The sequence below is a fragment of the Somniosus microcephalus genome, chromosome 3 (genome assembly GCF_052327205.1).
Source record: "Somniosus microcephalus isolate GS21.2 chromosome 3, FLI_Smic_1.0, whole genome shotgun sequence".
Lineage (NCBI taxonomy): Eukaryota > Metazoa > Chordata > Chondrichthyes > Squaliformes > Somniosidae > Somniosus > Somniosus microcephalus.
Window position 1 is genome coordinate 141,747,904 of NC_140989.1, and position 21,779 is coordinate 141,769,682.

The 21,779-nt window shown below is 43.9% G+C and overlaps 1 protein-coding gene across 3 annotated transcripts in view; it reads right to left on the reverse strand.

Annotated features, from left to right (window-relative positions):
• LOC147121444 (1-phosphatidylinositol 4,5-bisphosphate phosphodiesterase beta-4-like) overlaps positions 1-21,779 on the reverse strand; it is a 911,912-nt gene that overhangs the window by 260,088 nt on the left and 630,045 nt on the right. For all 3 annotated transcript variants that reach the window (XR_015077544.1, XM_085981700.1, XM_085981698.1), the window contains exons 14-18: positions 13,672-13,882; positions 9,289-9,382; positions 7,796-7,875; positions 7,595-7,679; positions 7,414-7,504 (exon numbers count right to left, since the gene is read on the reverse strand). Coding sequence is in view for 2 of the 3 variants with exons in the window: in XM_085981700.1 (XP_085837826.1) it covers positions 7,414-7,504; positions 7,595-7,679; positions 7,796-7,875; positions 9,289-9,382; positions 13,672-13,882 (561 nt within the window). In the remaining variant the exon portion in view is untranslated. The remainder of the gene's footprint in view (positions 1-7,413; positions 7,505-7,594; positions 7,680-7,795; positions 7,876-9,288; positions 9,383-13,671; positions 13,883-21,779) is intronic.

Sequence of the window (21,779 nt, forward strand, 5' to 3'; positions counted from 1 at the left end):
TGTATGGAATGCCAATCTAAATGTATCTTCTGGATCCACTCACGTCCTAGCAGTGGTGGTCCTCCATTTGGCAATACATATATATCCATTTTAGGTATTTCTTGACCTTTATATGTCACTTTCGCCCTTATTTTTCCTTTGGGGTAGACTTTTTGCCCCATATATGTCTTCAAGACAATCTCTGTAGCTTTCAAGGGTATGTGTGAAAATAGCCGCTTGTAGTCTCTTTGATTTATGACTGTTAGAGCTGACCCTGTGTCCAATTCCATTTCCACTTGGACTCCGTCTATCTTGAGTGTAACCCAGATAGTCTGGTGATCCTCTATTTCGGTTACATTATGTAGTTTCAGACAACCCAGCTCCTTGCTTCCGGAGTCTGTGTCACTTTTCTGTTCGTCTGAACCACTGTCCATCACCTGGTGTACCTTTTTGTACTTCTCCTGTGGAGATTTCTTACTGTCGGTTTTCTTCCCAGACCTGCAGACTCTTGCTATGTGTCCTGCTTTCCCACACTGTCTGCACACTTGGTCCTTGAACCAACAATCTTTCTGGTCATGTGTTGTTCTGCCGCAGCGATAGCACTTCCCTGTTCCATAGGTCATTTCGTTGGTGCCGTATTCTTGCGGTCTCCGTTGTATCTCTGCAGTGCCCCTTGTGGCTGCTTCGTGTGATACTGCCATATTGAAAGCTTTGTCCAGCGTAAGGTCCTTTTCTGATAGAAGCCGTTTCTGGGTTCCTTCACTTTATAGCCCACACACAAACTTGTCCCTTAACGTGTCTGCTAATCCCGCTCCAAACTGGCAGTATTTCGATAGCTTGCGCAGTTCCGTTAGGTACTCAGCATTGCTTTCGTCTTTGTGTTGGTTCCTTTTATGGAACTTAAATCGTTCTGCTATCAGCAGCGGTGTGGGGCTTAAGTGGTCCTGTAGGATTTCTACTATGCTTCCAAAATCCTTGTTTACCGGCTTCTCTGGGGTTATTATATTTCGCAGTAACCCATAAGTTTTTGCACCCATGGAATTTAACAGAACCAGTGCTTTATTAGCATCTGGCACTTCATTCACCCTGCAGTACACCTCAATACGTTCCACATATGTCGCCCAATCTTCGACTTCATTGTCGGACGTGGAGATACTGCCACTCTTCGGCATCCTTGGTTGTGCGTTAACTATACCCAATGGCGCCTCCCGCGCTTCCCCTTCTTCTCCGCTGGCACAAAATGGCGTCTCCCGCGCTTTCCTTCCTTCCCGCGCTTGCCCGTCTTCTCCGCTGCGGCTTTGCAAAATGGTGTCTCCCGCGCTCTTCTTTCTTCTCCGCGGCTCAATGGCACCTCCCGCGCTCTCCCTGCTTCTCCGCAGCTCAATGGCGTCTCCCGCGCTCTCCCTGCTTCTCCGCGGCTCAATGGCGTCTCCACTTGCTTTGCCCCGCGGACCCTGATCAGCCCGTGATCCCTGGCTGTGCTCTGCGCGTTCTTCTCTTGATATTTGTCGACGCCGCTCCGTCTAGAACCCGGCTGTTTCTTACCCTCTCTCCGGTTTTGCAGTATTTTTCCACGACGCCGCTTGGTGATCAACCCCCGGCTGCGCCCTGCTCTCTTCACCCTTTTTCTTACCCCGTCGACGCTGCCCGGCTCTCTCTCTCTGCCGTCGGTCGGCTCCAGCCGCCGCTGCTCGGGAAGGGTCTGCTCAGGACCTGTCGTCGGTCTCGTACTGCTCGTTGTGGCTGGGGAACCAAGCCCGGCTCTCCACAGCCTCCCCAGCGAAGTTGGATCTCTGCCTGACTGCTGGGCGGTTGCTCGCGGTCGACGCCCGTGTTCCTGGACTCGACTTTGTTTTTTTTTGTTTTTTTTTTGTTTAATGTTGCAGGTAGGTTCGCATCAACACTCGTCGCCACTGTTAGATCCGTGGTTCAGTGGATAAAGAATTACACGGATGCTGTACATAACAAACAACAGGTCTTTACTGGAGGAGGGTCATCTCTAGACTGGAGTACAGAGGCATGCGCACAGCTTATATACCGGTGTGGTTACTGCCGGTACTACAGTATACAGGAGCTGCAAAAAGTAGTTCTGACTTAAAGCACATACACTACAATGAGCATAAGCAAATTTCCAAGAGACGTCCTTGCATAAGTTTCACTTTGCACTATCTTTCAATGAATTTGTTTTTTTAAGTTTAATTTACAACAGCCTGTTTTAGTTTTCCTAACTGAAAAGAAGATTGTTTTGTCAACTTTTCTCAATTTGTTGAAATCTCTCTGCAGCCAAAAACCAGCCTGCACTTCAGTTAGATCACTTGATTAGAAGCAGGGCAGACTATAAGCAGAAAAAGAAAACAGCCCTAGAAATAGCTTGGATAGCAAAATTTAATTTTCTTAAAATAAACTGATGTTAAAATGGCAAATAAATATTGATACTGGATCACAATGTTAGAGTTTTATCTACCAGGCAATTCAAATGTTGCAGTACGAGATACATTCTCCTATTTTTGTGCATGGTGCGTGGAACTTTGCCCTCTCCCATTCCACAGCTATTCTGTCAAACAGTGGAACTGCAACTCCTTGCTTGCATTACTGGCCAAATATAGTCAAGTACAATGTAACAACAACAGGTCCGTAATGCCTCTAAGCCAATACATCATCAGTACTCACGCTTGAAAGAGAAACATTCAAAATGTTAACAGGAAAACAATTTTAAAGTTAATGATCTTTTTAAACAGATTGATATTTGAAAGAAGTACTAAAGGTAGGAGTTCATCTTTCAGTGACATCCGGAGCACAATATTTAGAGGCTAAAATAGTAAGCAATACCATTAGCCAATTCTCAACACTTGGCGGGGGGCAGGGTGAAATTCCTGCTGTCGATAATTTTAGTGAAAAGGTCGGTGTGGGTAAAAAGTTAGATGTCCGTTTTTTAAAACTAAATCTGCCTTTTTTTTAACCATAATTATCAATGGGAGGAATTTCACTCTTATTGTTCATTCCAGAGGTGTTGTTACTTCAAAGTCCTTCACTGACTCGAGGTTGTTGGGTAGTTTCTGAGTATCATTAACACCACTGCACAAATCCTGCAGGTTAGCATGCTCTGAAGGCAGTAGTTCCATAAGATACTAATAATTCAGTGAGATCTACTCCTTCAGATTTGCTTATCACAATTAAGTTTTCTCCAGCAAGTTGTGAGCTTTCCTGTTTGTGAGAACTGAAATTTGCCTGTATAAGAACATAAGAACGTAAGAAATAGGAGCAGGAATAGGCCATTCAGCCCCTCGAGCCTGCTCCGCCATTCAATAAGATCATGGCTGATCTTCTACCTCATCTCTACTTTCCTGCTCTATTCCCATATCCCTTGATTCCCTTAATATCCAAAAATCGATCGATTTCTGCCTTGAATATACTCAATGACTGAACCTCCACAGCCCTCTGGAGTAGAGAATTCCAAAGATTCAGCATCCTCTGAGTGAAGAAATTTCTCCTCATCTCAGTCCTAAATGGCCGACCCCTTATTCTGTGACTCCTGGTTCTAGACTCCCCAGCCAGGGGAAACTTCCTCCCTGCATCTACCCTGTCAAGCCCTGTAAGAATTTTGTATGTTTCAATGAGATCACTTCTCATTCTTCTAAACTCTAGAGAATATAGGCCTAGTCTACTCAATCTCTCTTTATAGGACAACCCTCTCATCCCAGGAATCAATCTAGTGAACCTTCGTTGCACTCCCTCTATGGCAAGTATATCCTTCCTTAGATAAGGAGACCAAAACTGTAAAGAATACTCCAGGTGTGGTCTCACCAGGGCCCTATATAATTTCAGTAAGACGTCTTTACTCTTATACTCAAATCCTCTTGTAATAAAGACCAACATACCACTTGCTTTCCTAATTGCTTGCTGTATCTGCATGTTAACTTTCAGTGATTCGTGTACAAGGACACCCATGTCCCTCTGAACACCAACATTTCCCAATCTCTCACCATTTAAAAAATACTCTGCTTTTCTATTTTTCCTACCAAAGTGGATAACTTCACATTTCTCCACATTATATTCCATTTGCCATGTTCTTGCCCACTCACTTAGCCTGTCTCTATCCCCTTGAAGTCTCTTTGCACCCTCCTCACAACTTACATTTCCACCTAGCTTTGTATCATCAGCAAACCTGGATATATTACATTTGGTCCCCTCATCCAAATCATTGATATAGATTGTGAATAGCTGAGGCCCAAGCACTGATCCCACTAGCTACAGCCTGCCAACCCGAAAATGACCTGTTTATTCCTACTCTCTGTTTTCTGTCCGTTAACCAATCCTCAATCCATGCTAGTATATTACCCCCAAACCCATGAGCCCTAATTTTGTTTAATAACCTCTTGTGTGGCATCTTATCGAATGCCTTCTGAAAATCCAAATACACCACATCCACTGGTTCCCCCTTATCTATTCTGCTAGTTACAACCTCAAAAACTCTAACAGATTCGTCAAACATGGTTACCCTTTCATAAATCCGTGTTGACTCTGCCCAATCCTATTATTATTTTCTAAGTGCCCTGTTACCATGTACTTAATAATAGATTCTAGCATTTTCTCTACTACTGATGTCAGGCTAACTGATCTGCAGTTCACAGTTTTCTCTCTCCCTCCTTCCTTAAATAGTGGGGTTACATTTGCTACCTTCAAATCCGCGGGAGCCATTCTAGAATCAATGAAATTTTGGAAGATGACAACCAATGCATCCACTATCTCTATAGCCATCTCTTTCAAAACCCTAGGATGTAGGCCATCAGGTCCGGGGGATTTATCGGTTTTCAGTTCTATTAATTTCTCCAGTACTATTTTTTTATTGATACTAATTTCTTTCAGTTCCTCATTCTCGCTAGACCCTTGGTTCTCCACTATTTCCAGGAGGTTTTTTGCGTCTTCTTCTGTGAAGACAGACACAAAGGGCTGAATTTTGCTGGCGCTCAGTGTGCAGGTTTGGAGGTGGGTCCGCTGTCAAAATAGCAAAGATTGACAGCAGGTAGGCAAACCGGTGTCAACCTGTCTCCACGTGAGTCTCCCAGGTGTCTGGTCTGTGTGCGCAGAACTGACCCGACACCAAGCGGCGGGGGAGACAAGTTAGATCATTAAATGGCTTGTTAAGAGCCAATTTAATGCTATTTTGAGCCTTCCTTGTAATTTTACACGCTCTCCCATGGGTTACTCGCTGCTCGGGGATCACGCCATCTCACCCTGTCGTGAGTTGAGTCTGCTTTGGTTTATCTGATAACCTGACAGCTGCAGAAGTGGTATAAAGGATACCATGTTGCAGCTGTTCAGTTTCAGAGCTCAGAAACTGGTGGTTACTGCATTTGTAAGACATATAGAGATTTCTGTAGCTTGCAAGTGTTTAGAGCCAAATGCATATCCAGTGCCACCTCATTGGAACAACCTCTCACCATTGACAGATTGCTTCTGTCATCTCAACTGCAGCTGCCATCTATTCCAGCAACATCGGTGCCCTTGAAAAAATCACACCTTGGTCCTCTGAATCCTTCCACGATCAGCCCCAACACCAATATCACCAGGCACACCAACATCACCAACAACATCATCAACCTTCTCCGCCATCACCTGATGCTGCACAGGACACAGGGCATCAGTACCTGACAACATTGCTGCCCGGGAGGCCAGGGATGGCTAGATTGGCTTAACTTGACTCTGTACACTGGCTGCCATATGATGCGCCAGGTTGACACCATCCCACACCAGCACCATAAAGCATCCCTAAAATGTCCAAGTGTCCAAGCCATTCCTTTCTCACAATAGTGGGGTGGTGGGGGTGTTAGTTATGTCTCAACATTCACTGGAACTCACTAAGACACTTCTCAAGGTGAGCACAGATCTGTCCAATAAGGTGAAGTATTGAAAATATAGATTTCAATGTTTGACGACACATTAACAGAAACATCACATGAACATTGGCTAAACCTCTCAAGTGCTTACCCTTGTGTGTTGTTAGTTAGTATGCTTGCAGTAGATTGAGGGTGAGTGTGAGGGGTGGCTAGTGAGATGGGGAAGTGATAATGTAGATAGAGAGAGATAGGTGGAGATGCAAGGTAAGTTGGTGTGAGTAAGGATGTGCAGGAGTAGGGTAGGGAAGGTAGAGTGATGGGTATGTGATGAGTAGCACAGCAGGATGAGTTTAAGTGTGGCTTTGCAGTAATGTTTCGTGATCTACTGAGATCATTGAAAGGTTTGCGCCACTGCAGCCTGGCACTCCTGACCACATCCTTGCTTGTGCCCTCCTGTACAATGTGCGACCAGGCTGCGTTGGTCTCCTGGGGAGGTCTCTTCTGCCCATTGGAAGAGAAGAGAATCTCTCTGCATGCTGTGACTCCCTCCATAAGCATATGGAGGGAGTCATGCGTGAGCCTGGGTGCAGACATGCACCTTTGTGCAGTGCTTGTCAGTGTTTGCAGCACCTCAATGCTGCAGAACAATGACAGCACAACTGTCAAAATCAATGTGGTGGTGGTCCCTTTAAGGAAACAGGCTGATGACGTGTCATCAAATGACATCATCAGACCTGCTTCGTATTAATTGGCCAGGAACCCCGCAGGGCGGGCTTAACATGGCGAATCTAATGAAATCATTTTCAGAGAGCGGCTGCAGACCGGAGCGGGACCTGAACCCACCAACCAGCTCTCCCGCGCCATCCCGCCTCCACAGGGAAAATCCTGCCCAAAGTACTTGTTTAATTTCTCTACCAATTCCTTATTCCTTATTATAGTTTCTCCTGTCTCAGCCTGTAAGGAACCCACATTTACTTTCGCTAATATTTTCCTTTTTACATAACTATAGAAGTTTTTACAGTCTCTTTTTATGTCTCTTGCTACTTTACTCTCATATTTTATTTTCCCTTTCTTTATCAATTTCTTGGTCCTCCTTTGCTGAATTCTAAAATCCTCCCAATCCTCAGGCTTACTACTCATTTTGGCAACATTATAAGCCTCTTCCTTTGATCTAATACTATCATGAACTTCTCTTGTTAGCCATGGTTGGACCACTTTTCATGGTTTTTTTTGTGCTTTAAAGGAATATATATTTGGTGTAAATGATGTACTAATTCTTTAAATTCTAACCATTGCTTGTCTACCGTCATACCTTTTAATGTAGTTTCCCAATCTACCTTAGCCAACTTGCCCCTCATACCTACGTAGTTTGCTTTGTTTAGATTTAAGACCCTAGTTTCGGTTTAACTAAATCACTTTCAAACTGAATATAAAATTCTATCATATTATGTTCACTCTTCCCGAAGGGCCCCTTTACTACAAGGTTAATAATTAACCCTTTCTCATTGGTATTCACCAATACAAACGCCTATTCTGCACTGCTGTTATTCAACCATCCAGTTCAGGGTTTTTGAGATCGTACAGATTTCCAACTTACTTGTCTCTACTTCAGGTTTTAATCTTTTGTTTTTGATGAGTATTTTTCTTTTCAGATCATTAGGGGATGGCAGAGGTCGGCCAGCTTCGAGCTGTAAAGCAATAGGTCCACTTCAACATTTTGTAACAAGTTTTAATTTGAATGGCTTTTAAAACGATATACAAATAAATAGCAACCATACTAGATGGGGCTCCTGGGGTTGCCTCAGTAAAAGGTCTCCAAAAATTTCTTCACAGTACTTGGCCATCTTGTACTGCTGGGGTTTACTGCAAAATAGGAATAATTTAGCACAATTATATAGTTGTGTCTCTTACTCCACAGAGCTATATAGCATTAATATAATTGCAGTAAACTATTTATTGGACTTTATATAAGATCTCACCTGCAGTGATTTTCAAATGAGAGGATAACAGAATAGTCAGATGTCACAAATGCTGTTTCTTTGATGGCTTGAATTACATCCTGTCAATAAAGTGGCAGTATCAATACGCATATTTTAAATAATGGGGTAATTAACTAACCGACTTCTCAGAAGTTCCATTGACTAAGGCTTCTAGGTTTTCTTTTAGCGTAAAAAGGAATAAATATCTGCAGACTGCTATTTCCCAGTCATCAATTATCAATCATCCGACAATGATTACATCGCAATCGACAATACTTTGGTGTGAATGCCAGCAACCACCAACTGCACAAATTGCACAGATCTACTGTCACATCTACTGCCAGAAAATTTTAAAGGAATAGGACTCAGGATGAAATAATCCAGCCCACAATCTCCATATTAAATAAAAATGAGAGTACGGGGCCTGAATGACTGATCTAAATCACCAAGGCATTTTTTTTTATTGCAGTTTATATCACCTGAAACCCTTTATTCAATTAACGTCATGTAATCACCTCTGGCTATCTATTACTCTCTGCGCAGTTGAAATGTAATATTATAAAACTCAAGTTTGTTTTCTATAAACACAAATCTAAGCAATTGAATTTATGTATTATTAATTTGAGCACTTATACTGTAATAGATGGGAAAACCGTAATATCATCTAAAACCTTTACATTTGCTGAGACACTTTGATTCATAATATTTAAATGGAAAACCCAATAAAAAACACACCAATGATGAAGTAGTAAATTTGTAACATTCAGTCATAAATTATAAAATGTTGTATTGCTCTGGAAACAGTGCATTTTTTATCCATACAACAGTTTAGTTTTGATTTTAGCTTTTAATATTGTTTGTAATTTTTGAGAGCTCACTTAAAGACTTGCATTTCTAGAGCATCTTTCATGATCTCAACCAAAGAAGTACTTCTGAAGTATAATCACTGCTGTAATGTAGGAAATGTGGCAGCCAATTTGTTCACAGCAAGGTCCCACAAACAGAAATGAAATAAATGATCAGATCATCTGTTTTTGCAATGTTGGTTGAGGGATAAATGTTGGCCAGGACACCGGGAGGACTCCCCTGCTCTTCTTCGAATAGTGCCATGGAATCTTTTACGTCCACTGGACAGGGCAGACGTGACACCTTGGTTTAACGTCTCGTCTGAAAGACAATGCAGCACTACCTCAGAATGGCACCGGAGCGTCAGTCTAGATTATATGCTGAAGTCTCTGCAAGTAGGATTTAAACCCTCATCTCATAATGTAGAGCTGTCAGTTAAATTTTTCTATAAATTAACAAAGAAAACATGAGAGGGGCAATTTTATGACATGGGGTCCCGGTGTGCAAGGCATGTGAAGTCGGAAAATTACCCCTTAGAACTAGATCTCGGCTGATCCTAGTCCTTGCTCTACTTTACCCCAAAATTAGAGAAAATATAAAATCTAAAAATATTGTTCAGTTAAAATTATTCCAAAGAACAACTTTACCTTAAAAAGAATATCTGTGCACATGGCCTTTCCGTGTGTTATTATTGGTTCTTGGTCTTCCCCTTTTCCATCCCAACAATCTAATTCAACACATCTGTTAAAACAAAATAAAGAGGTTACATTCCTGTTGAATGTTGCAAGTACAATATAATGTCACTAAGATATGATGTATGTAACGTTCAAATTCACAAAAAGTGTATTTCTGTTTAGAATAGAATGTAACACAAAACACTGGCGAAGAGCAGACTGTGAATTTGGGTCTTAGTTTATCTTCAGCATATTTATAGGTCAAAATTATACTGCGTTAGTAATATTTGCTGAATATGGTAACAAAAACTGCTAATTATTAATGTACTGCTTGTGTCTTAATGCAAAAATATGACTTAACAACAAAACAGAAATGGAACCAATTAATAAATCCAGATATACATTTAGTAACTTAGGTTTTCATTTAATTTTCTCCATGATTTCCTTAATCTTGCCATAGCAATCATTGTCCACTGCACAACTATGCATTCAGCATGTGTTCTATTGATCAACAGTATGTTTTTCGGAAGGGCCCCAAGTTAATTAAATAAATGTTACTCTCCTGCAAAGTAGAATGCTCTTTTACAGTACAGTATGTCATCTCAGGGCTGAAATTACTCACAGCAGTATTTGTAACAACCATCTCTTTCAATGAAATTCCTCCGTGCACTATTTTATCACATTCTTTAACTTGGTTACTTAAAATGGGCTAACAAATGTGTTCAGATGGAGCAGAGAAGAATTTGATAGAAATACACTGGCATACTCATTACACATATCGTTGAGGGAAATTTCAACTCTACACTATCCCAGCTGAGACCTGATATAAATATCTCTGCAACCAAAGACTGCGAATGAAGTTTAAAAAAAATACAATGAACATTCAAAACAAATTGCCATTTCTTCAGGGAGACAGATATACAAACTTATTCATACAATTCAGAGAAACTTTAATAATGATTATATCCTAAAAACCACCCTGCCACTATACATCCAGAATCTTCATAAATGACCTTATCACTGACACCAAGAAGTGAACCAAAGCCAATTTCCATTAAATTAAACATAATCCTTATCCCTCTCTTATTTCCTTATATTATAGGTTTTATCGCTCACTGATGCAGATTCCCTGCCAAATGCACCAAAAATCCTTGTCCTTTAGCTATGCTACTGTTCCCAGGTGCTCTGTGAATGTCTAATTTGCAATGCATGACAGCTGTTGTTCTTTCAAGGGCAATATTTTTCAGGCTGTCATCCATCCAGCTATCAAGACTGATAGGTAAGGTGATTTCGCAGTTTTTGAGCATCTGTTAACAGGCAATTAACGGAAATGTCAGAAGTGCCTTAACTTTATGGTCCAGTCCAAGAATCATCAAAATATCTCAGAGGGTCAACAAAACTGCATTGTGTAGAATGTGCTGCACCAATAGTTCTGCATTGGTGCAAATACTCCTGACCAAAATGTTCATGTCACAGACTCAGAGTGCCCAAGTTTGTGGTACATCTCCAGCACGTGTCACCATCATTTGTGCCACTATCCTGTCAAGTCTGACAGGGGAATAAAGCAGTAGAATCTCAGTTATCTGGATATTTAGGGATTGTAATAATGTGACTATTGATGTGTTAGCATGCACAATATAGAAATTATGAAAATTAATTTAAAAAGATATTTTTATGAAGAAAGCTTTCAGATATAGTAAATATCGAAACTTATTAAATCAACAAAATACAGTACAATGTAGCAAGAACTAAAGTAAAGCAGAGTGTAGTGTCATATATTTCATATATAGGTGACTATATTTTGACTCACTTAGTTCAGCCAGATAACTGAATAACCTTTTCAGAATTTTGGTTTCTATCAAATTAAGTCGTGCATGAAAGAAAGTCGATTTATTTTTTTGCAGAAAGTTAATAGTTCCTCCATACATGTCTTAAGTTGATGGAGACCAAAATTATGAATAGCTTCAACAACAGACTTTTCAGTTATTTGGCTGAGCTAAATGAGTCAAAATGATAAGGGGACAAGAGCATGAAACGTAATGGAAATAGGCTCAAAGCACTGGGACTGTTCTTGTTGGAGAGAAGACTAAGGGGAGATATGATTGAAGTTTTCAAATGAATATGGCTTTGCATGTAAAGGATCAGTCAGAGCTACTTCAGTTCATATGAGACAGCAGAATCAGGAAACACAAGTATAAGCTGAGAAGATGTAGATTAAGGAGGAGCAGGGGGATATAGGAAACATTACTAAGGCGCTCGAATTTAATGGAGGAGGCAGGATGGGGGCGGGAGAGCTGGTTTCCGGGTTCCGGTCATGCACCCAGCTGTATCCGCTCTGCAGACGTGATTTTCCCTTGATTGGCCTTACGTCCGCTCTGCAGGCTTCCCGGCCAATTAATAGGAACCGGGTTTGATGACGTCATTTGATGACGTATCATCAGCCGGTTTCCTTAAAGGGACTATATCCACATGAAGTTTGACAGTTGTTCTGTCAGTGTTTGACAGCATTGAGGTGCTGCAAACACTGATAATCACTGCACAAAGGTGAATGCTTGCACCCAGGCTCTCCAAGGACTCCCTCCATATGTTTATGGAGGGAGTCACAGCACGCAGGGAGGTTCTCTTCCCTTCCAAGAGCGGAAGAGACCTCCCCAGGATACCAACTTACTTTGCACCTCCACCCAACCCTCTCTATCTACTTTATCACTTCCCCATCTCACTAGCCACCCCTCATACTCACCCGCATCCTACTGCAAGCATACCAACTAATAACACACAAGGATAGGCACTTAAAAGGTTTAGCCAATGTCCATGTGAAGTTTCTGGTAATGTGTTGTCATACAGTGAAATCTCTTTTTCCAAAAGTGCCCCTTATTGGATAGATCTGAGCGCACCTTGAGAAGTGTCTTACTGAGTTACAGTGATTGTTCAGTCATAACTCCCTCCCCCCCACCCCCGCTATAGTGATGAGTGTGCATGGAATGTCTTGGACATTAAAGAGATGCTTCACGGTGCTGGTGTGAGATGGTGTCAACCTGGCGCATCATGTGGCAGCCAAGGTTTACAGCGTCAAGTGAAGAAAATCTGGCCATGGTGATGATATCGCTGGCCTCCCGGCCAGCAATATTGTCAGGGGCTAATGCCCTGTGTCCAGAGCAGCATCAGGTGATGGCGGAGAAGGTTGGTGATGTTGGTGTTGGGGCTGATTGTGGAAGGATTTGAAGGAGGACCAAGGTCTGATTTTTTCAAGGGCACCGACACTAGAGGCAGCTGCAGGTGAGATGACAGAAGTAATGTTAATGGTGAGAGAGGTTCTCCCAATAAGGTGGCACTGGACATACAGTTGGATCTAAAAACTTGTAAGGTATAGAAATATGTATATGCAAGTCTTTTTTGTATTAAAAATGCAGTAACCAACATTTTCTGTGCTCTGAAACTCACCATCTGCAACATGGCATCCTTTACACCACTTCTGCAGCTGTCAGCTTTTCACAAACATCAGAGCAGACTCAAATGGCATGTTCCCCGAACAGCGGGTAACCCATGGGGGAGAACGTAACATCTGAAGCAAGCCTCAAAATAGTCTTAAATTGGCTCTTAACAAGTCATTTAATTAGCTGAATTGCATCCCCCGCCGCTTGGTGTCGGTTCAGTTCTCCGCTGACAGACCTGACACATGGGAGACTCGCGTGGAGACATGTTGGCAGCAGGGTTTCCTACCCGCTGTCAATCTTTGCTATTTTAACAGCGGACCTGCCTCCAAACCCGTCCCCTGAGCGCTATTAAATTCACTGCCTAAGAGTGGTCAATTTTTGGAAAATACCTTAAGAGAGGTAATAAGTAATAAGTAGCATAGAATTCTTCAAGGTAAAATTGGAAGAGAAACATCTGTAACCTCTAGGACAACAGGTAGGCAGCTCAGATGGACTTATGAGGGCCGACTTTCCTGGCCTTTGTGCTCTGGGAACTGAGTTGCTGGGTCTTCACCTTTTTAACGTTGCCCCCGGATTTGCAGGGCTTTCTGGGGAGGGGGTGGGGGGGAATGGCAGAAGGTGGTAAGCCAGACAATATCATTTAAATGAGGTAGGAGGGTGACCCCAATTTCTAGCCTCATTTCCTAGTAGCAGTGGCTGCTAGGAACCCAAAATACAGGAATGGATAGAAATATCTGTCGCTGTGGCCTGTCCCCCAAACCCCTGCTGACACTTTGGTCATCAGGACTTCTGGGGGCAGTGGGGCGGGGGAGGGCAGCTGCAAACCAGTGCTGCATTATCATTTTTTCTTTTACCTTTCTCTTAAAAGCTAATACAGAGATACCTTATCCTTTTAATATTTTCTAAGCATGATATGACGAACCTGCAGCCAGATAGAAGGACTTGTCTGTACATCTCTACAGAGGATTTGCCTCCAAACTGCCTGCCTATGAGATATGTATTGTGAGAGGAACTGATAAAGTAATGGGACAAAGGTTGGTCCATTTCTTGATACAGCTCCAAACGATCAAGGAAGACTGGAGCATTTTCATCTGACATCAGATACCTGCAGAACCCATCACACGACATATTAGCTGCAAAACAAAATTGATAGTTTTAATTCAAATTAGAGCACTTGATTCAGAAATCTGTGTCAATGCCATGTTGTACATTAATAAAGCATTTCTAATTAGGTCTGTGTAACCAACCAGAACTGATTAATGTGCAATGCTATGATTCTCTACTGAAAATTTTACTCACACCTTAACAGAAATAACTGATGGAAACGATGTGACACAAAAAGCATAATTCCGCATTCATTATCGCATCGACACAATGAGTAATCTCATGCACCACAATGCAAAAATATGTACTCGATTAGTGGTAGTGCAATTAGGTTTAAAACACTGCCATGTTAGTGTGGAAGTTATCATTTCCACTCACTTTTGGTGCATTCAAGTGCTTTCAATTTCATGCTTTGAGTGGTCAGGTGAGGAAATGATAGCTGCAAATAATATGAGCCAGGGGCCAGCTCCCTCCACCCAACACACATATTTGGATCTATTCAAGTTCACTATCTGTTATTTCCAAAATATTATCCCCAAAAGGCTTATGTACAATTACATTGTGATTAATGCTGCTTGCTGAGTACCTACATGAAAGTAATAATGTTGGCATGCAACATGCAAACTATTGCCCCATCCCACATTCATGTGAACAGCAGAGGTCAAAGCTCCAGTAGTGGTGACAATTGTTATTTTTGTTGGGCAAAATCTGCACATGCTGATCACTGGCGGGTCTGGTGGACCAGAAGGAATAATGCAATGTGCTATAATTGTGTTAAGGTGCATTGAGTGTCATATAATCTGGCCGCTATAGAATCTGTGGGGCTTGGTTACAGTAGCTTATGATCTATGATCTGCTCAGAGGAGGCTAGCAGTGGCACTGAAGGCAATACACTGATATTCCTGCCTCTTGCTGTCCTAAGACTGAATGGCTTTAATAGGAGCTATGGCCCAGAAATTCCTGGGGCCAGAGAAGGTGGAAAACTTGAAATCTGCCCGGTGTGGGAAGGCAGAATTTGGAGCGGAAAGCATGTGCATCGGGATTCCATCCACTTGCTGCTGCCTTTTAAATTCCAGTGGGGAAGCCATGGACTACTGCCCACACACGCCACCATTCCCCCACCACCCTGCACCCCCATCCCTCTCCCCCCCGAACCTGGCAAATTCAATTATCTTTCAATCTTCCAACATTTCCCGTTCTCCTTCCCTCCCCGTGACTTACCCGAGCATACTGCCTCTCGAGGCGCGACAGGCAGCTTGCACCTATTATTACAATGAGGCCCAAGGCCAGATTTCTAATATGCCTCCGGCCTCCCAGTTCAAGCAGTGCCTGAAGGCAGACCAAAGTGAATTTCTACCCCAATAGTTGAACGCATGCTGCAAACTGGATAAATTGTATGTGTTACACCAGAAGAACCACGACTTGAAAGGAGAGCAATTTGTTTTGGTGATGACGAACTAGTATTTGTTAAAAGGAAATTGTTTAGCTACAACAGAGTTAGGTTTCATCCATCACAGATGATTACAACTATTTGATGCCTCTTCTATAGATGCCACATGCTTTCTGTACAAAAGGTGTTATTGAACTTATCATAATGCAACTCATCCAGAACTCTGTGCCCATAACCTATCCAGCGTAAAGTACCATGCACCCATCACCTCGGTCCTCACCAACCTCCGCTGGCTCATCATCCCACAGTGCAGCGACATTAAAGTTGCTGTCCTCAACTCCCTCCATGACCACCCTGGGTGGAGTTTTAACCCACCCTGCCCAGCAGGAGCAGGGCGGGTACACAATTATAAAAAGGTGTGTAAACACTTGCTGCCTTGTTCCCGCTCAATTACCACCGCCACCATAACTGTGTCCTTTTTTGGGGGGGGTTCTATCAATTTGCAAGTATTAATGGTCTCCCACCTGTGTCAGATGGCCAAGGCACCCACCTGACTTAGGTGGGAGACCATTAATACATGTTAATCGATAGGACCCCAATGGCATTTTAATGACCCATTGAGCAAAGCACCCATGGCAGAGAGGAAGAGGAGGCCTTCTAAGCTAAATCAAAAACTTTCCTTTGTGAGGCCAGGAGGAGCTGGAGTGCTTCTCCGGATCCCACAAGTAAAGTCTGGGCCTCTGCTGCCCCGGGCTTCCCCCTTCCTGCCTGTAAGATGGCCCGATTTCCCTCCCGTGACTTACCTTCATGCCAGCAGGCAGCCTCTGGGTCCCACGAATTTGACCTGCCTGAAGCCAGCTTCTTTCCACCCGTTTCGAGCAGGCAGCTGGCTGACAGGATACAAATGAGGCCCAGTAGTTATAATAGCCCGGGCTTCAAACTGATGACGTCAAACGGGTTTGACCTTCGCCCAGCACCCCCGGCCTGCTCAAAACCCACACCCAGTTAAAATCTCCCCCTCGCCCATCTCTGCAAACTTACCCAGCCCTACAGCTTGCACTTTTGACTTTGGTCCAATGCATGTCTCCCCAACTTCTGTTCCATCATTGGAGGGAAAGTCTTCAGCCACCCTGCTTCTGAATGCTGCTATTATCTTCCGAAATCTCTGAACCTCACTATCTCTTTTCTCGCTTTCAAAAATCTCCTCAAAACCTTACGACTTTGATTGTGCCTTTGGTCACCTCCTCCAACTTCTCTTTTATTTCCATCTCAGTGTCCATCAATCTCCTGTAAAGCAGCTTTTATCTACATACTCCTCGGAGTCAGCTTTCACATGTACGCTGACGATGCTCAGCTCTATCTCTCCACGACATCTCTCGACACTTTGATGGCCTCTGTGCTGTCAGTCTGCCTGTCTGACAACAAGTCTTAGAAGAGCTACACATCCTCCATGGTCTTCAGCACCTGCACTCTCTTGCTATTGATTCCATCCACTGCCCAACCAATCTCTCAAGTCGTATCGGACGATCTTTAATCTCAGTGTCCTGTTCGACCATTGAGTTGATCTTTAAACCCCATATTCTATCCATCACCACACTGCTTATTTCTTCCATTGCTCACCTCTGCCCCTACATCTCATTGAAACGTATAAAATTCTGACAGGGCTAGACAGACCGAATGCAGGGAGGATGTTTCCCCTGGCTGGGGGGTCTAGAACGAGGGGTCACAGTCTCAGGATACGGGGTAGGACATTTAGGACTGAGATGAGGAGAAATTTCTTCACTCAGAGGGTGGAGAACCTGTGGAATTCTCTACCACAGAAGGCTGTGGAGGCCAATATATTTAAGGAGATAGATAGATAGATTTCTAGACACAAAAGGCATCAAGGGGTATGGGGAGAGAGCAGGAATATGGTATTGAGATAGAGGATCAGCCATGATAATATTGAATGGTGGACCAGGCTCGCAGGGCCGAATGGCCTACTCCTGCTCCTATTTTTCTTTTTTTTTCTATGTTTCTATCAGACCCCCCTCCACTGAGACTATTATACATGCCCTCGACATCTCGAGACTCAGCTGCTCTAAATGTTTTTGCTGGCCTCCCATCCTTCACCATTTATAAACTCCAACTTGTGCCGCCTATATCCTGTGCTGCATTACGTCCTGCTCACCCATCACTCTTCTCCTTGTTGACTTAATCTGGCACCTTGTCCAAAAGAGCATTACATTTAAAATTGTTGCCCTCGTTCATAAATCCCTTCATGCCTCACCCTATTCTATCTCTGCAAACTCGTTCAATCCTGTATTTCCTTCCGAACATTCCATTCCTCTGACCCTGTCCTTTTGTCCATTCCTACACCCCACCACTGGTAACAGAACTTTCAGCTACCGCAGTCCTACTCTTTCGAACTCCCTCTCTAAACCGCCCCACCTCTCTCTCCATCTTTAAATATATCCTACAGGCCAAACTCTTGGTCACCCTCTCCTCGCCCACCAGGCTCAGCATCTGTGTTAAAGACACTATATAAATATAGACTGTTGTTGTTATGCCTCTTATTCCAAATGTACCAGTGTTAACTTTTATATTGTGCACACTGCAATTCAAATCCCTTTATTCATTTATATCAAATTGGTTTGCCACATTGTGCTGTTGTCAGATTCTCAACCATTTTGATCAAGGTGAAATTCATCGTACCCTTTTCCCAGAAAAGAAGATAAAGGTAAAGGTAAAAGATAAAGGGGGAGAAATTCAGTTGGTTGCGCCACCCGTTAGCACCTTAAGAGGGCGCTAAGTGGGTCGCAAGCCAACTGGCGCCCGGGTGCGGCACTGCCCACGCCTCCCGCTAAATTCCGCGGGACGTTAGTGGTGGCGCTAACCATTAGCGCTGCGCCGCTGCCGATGACGTCAGGGTTCAGGGGGGCCTACCTGCGGCCGGAGAGGCACAAATTAAAGGCGAGGTGCGGGGCGGCCATTTTTGTTGTTGGCCGCCTGCCAGCGCTCCCGTTCCCGGCATCCTGAACCACCCCCCCCCCCCCGCGGCGGAATGCCGGCTGTGCTCCAAGAGCCCGGCACTTCTCTTCGGTGCCGGGCTCTTTTGCCTGCACTCCCGATCCTCGGGGGCCCAGCTGGGCCCCAGATCACGCTGCACAAGGCCCCTCCCCTTTAAGAAGGGGAGGAAGGCCTGCAATACCACAGCGCGACGTGCCGCAGCGCCACAATATTCACTCGCAGCGCCCCAAGAGGGATGCGGGGCACCTCCAGTAGCGCCACGCTTCCCTTTGGGGCGCAACCACTCAATTTCCGGTGCGGCGGCGTGAATGTTTCCGGGGCGCTACTTTTAGCGCCCTGGCGAGGCTGGCGCCCCATACTCAATTTCTCTCTGAAAGTCTCTCTATTATATAAGCTGCTTCTATTATTTTATATTTCCTGACAGGAACAGTTGTCATAACCACCACTGGTAGCAAATATGTCAATGTTAGACACTGCAGTGAATCAGTGAAGTTGCCCAATGCTTACTGATAAGTTCCGTGTCAACATCAGTAAAAGTTTAGGAAACATTGTTGTGTCTGTGTGTTGGATAGAGACACTGAAGACAGGAGTTGGTTTCATAGGTGTTTACTAAACAAAGTCTGGAGGGGAACTAACTGATACAACACAATATACAGGCTTATATAGCCCGAGTGGCCATTACCGGCATTACAGTACACCTGGGGCTCTTAAAGGCACATACACTACAATTCCTCCCCTTTTAGCCAATCAGTACATAATATTTTAAGTAATTATTAATTACATGTTACAAGAAAAATAATCTACACATTGCTGCAGTTAATTAATTATAAGTCAGTCTCTCTGGAGGCTTCCTGACTCGGTCCGGATAACGCCTCGGTGGTGTAGTAGTTTCTGGTGGTGTAGTAGGTTCTTTTGGCAAGGCTGATTCGGCTTGCATGCCAGTGTCGGGTTCATCGGGTTCCAGTATCACCGGATCGGAGGTAGATATGGGTATCTCTACTTCATCGTTAGGCGTATAGAGTTGTGGCGTAGGTTGTCCCTTTTCGGATGACTCTATGATTTGGTCAGCATGGCGCCTTATTATGCTTTCTCCAATGTCCACGGTATACATCAGCGGTCCTAGTTGTGTGCAGATAGTTCCAGGCTGCCATTTCTCGGTACGGTAGTCCCGGGCCAAAACTTGTTGACCTATCTGGAAGGTTCTAGTTGGCCTTTCATTCATGCCTTGAAATTGCCGGTTCTCCACGTCCCTTCTGATGTTGGGCTTGATCAAATCCAGCCGGCATCTTAGGCTTCTATTGAAGAACATCATGGCGGGAGTTTGGTTTGTAACCATATGTGCTGCATTCCTGTATGCGAACAAGAAGTTATCCACCTTGTGCTGAAGTTTTATGTCTTCATTACCCATGGCCTTTATGGCCTTCTTGAAGGTCTGGACAAACCTTTCAGCCAATCCATTGGTGGCGGGATGGTATGGGGCGGACGTGTAGTGCTTAACCCCATTGTTTTTTAAGAACTTCGTGAATTCTTCGGACACAAATTGCGGTCCATTATCAGAACAGATCTGTTCCGGCAGCCCATTCCTGGCAAATATGGTCCTTAATACTGTGATGGTTTTTTCCGTGGTGGTGGAGGACATCTTTATTACCTCCGGCCACTTGGAGCGTGCATCAACCGCGATTAAGAACATTGAGTCCATAAATGGACCAGCAAAGTCGATGTGTACCCTTTGCCAGGGAGATGAGGGCCACTCCCATGGATGTAGAGGGGCTTGGGGTGGAGCGTTTTGGACCTTCTGGCATCCTAGGCAGCTCTTGGTCATTTCTTCGATGTCTCCATCGATACCTGGCCACCATACAAACGCCCTGGCTAGGTTCTTCATTTTCACTCCACCCAGATGCCCCTCGTGAAGCTCCTTTAGAACTTTATCCTGGAGTTTGGGTGGAATCACCACTCTGGATCCACACATCAAGGTTCCTCGACACACTGACAGCTGTTCTCTTCTTTGCGAGAATGCTGGCAACAGTGGTTCGCCATGTGCTGGCCATCCCTTCACTGTTAAATCGTAGACTCGTGAGAGAGTCGGGTCATTTCTAGTTTCCCTTTCAATGGCAGAATTTGTTACTGGTAGACATTCGACTATGGTAGAGTGGAAAATCTCCACTGGGTCTACGGTAGGTGCTTCTTCTACCATTGGCAACGGTAGGCGCGATAACCCGTCAGCATTCTCATGCTGTTTTGATCCTTTGTATTCTATGTTGTATTGGTGTGCCCCTAGAAAAAGGGACCACCTCTGTAGCCTTGAACACCCTTTTTAGGGTTGAATATGGAGATGAGGGGTTGATGGTCAGTCAACAAGGTAAATTTTTGTCCGTGTAGGTAATGGTTGAATTTCTTCACTCCCCATGCCAGGCTGAGTGCTTCCCTGTCGATTTGGGCATAGTTACGCTCAGCTGAGTTCAATGAGCGTGACGCCAAAGCTATCGGCCGTTCCGAGCCATCAGGGAATTTATGCGATAATACTGCTCCTACGCCGTAAGGGGATGCATCGCACGCCAGTCTGATTGGCAGTGATGGGTTGTAATGAGCCAAAACTTCTTTGGACGTGATTAAGTCTTTGCATTTATGGAAGGCACGTTTACAGTCTTTGCTCCATTTCCAAATTACTCCTGTTTGTAGCAGTTCATTAAGAGGGTGTAGAAGAGTTGATAAGTTCGGTAAAAATTTATGATAGTAATTTATTAATCCCAGGAACGACCTTAATTGTGAAACATTTTCAGGTGCTGGGGCTTTTATGACCTCTTCAATTTTTTCAGGTGACTTATGCAACCCTCCCTTATTAATTATGTGGCCACAATATATTTGATTTTGGAAAAATTCGCACTTGGGGCGATTTGCTCGTAGGCCCCGTTCTCTCAGCCTAGTGAGCACCTGCTCCAAATTGGCAAGGTGCTCGTTGTCGTTTTCTCCTGTTACAAGGATGTCGTCTAGGTAGCATTGAGTCCCCGGAATCCCTTGGAGGACTTGCTCCATAGCTCTTTGCCAGATAGCTGGAGCGGATGCTACTCCGAAAACCAGTCGATTGTACTGGTACAGGCCTTTGTGTGTATTTATCGTGAGATATTTTTTTAGAGGCCTCTTCAACCTCCATCTGTAGATATGCCTGTGCCAAGTCAATTTTGGTGAAACGTTTCCCTCCGGATAGTGAGGCGAAAATATCTTCTATCCTTGGAAGAGGATACTGTACCGTGTGAAGGACCGTATTTACAGTCACCTTGAAGTCTCCACAGATGCGAATTTTTCTCTGTTCTTCAGATTTATCATTATTCAATACTTTCTTCATGACTGGAACGATGGGTGTTGCCCACTCGCTCCAATCTATTTTGGATAATACGCCTGCCTTTTCCAAATTCTCCAGCTCTGCCTCGACTGCTGGACGAATTGCGTATGGCACCGGTCTTGCCTTAAAAAACTTGGGAATTGCTGCATCTTCCACTTTTATTGAGGCGGTGATGCCTTTCAAGGTT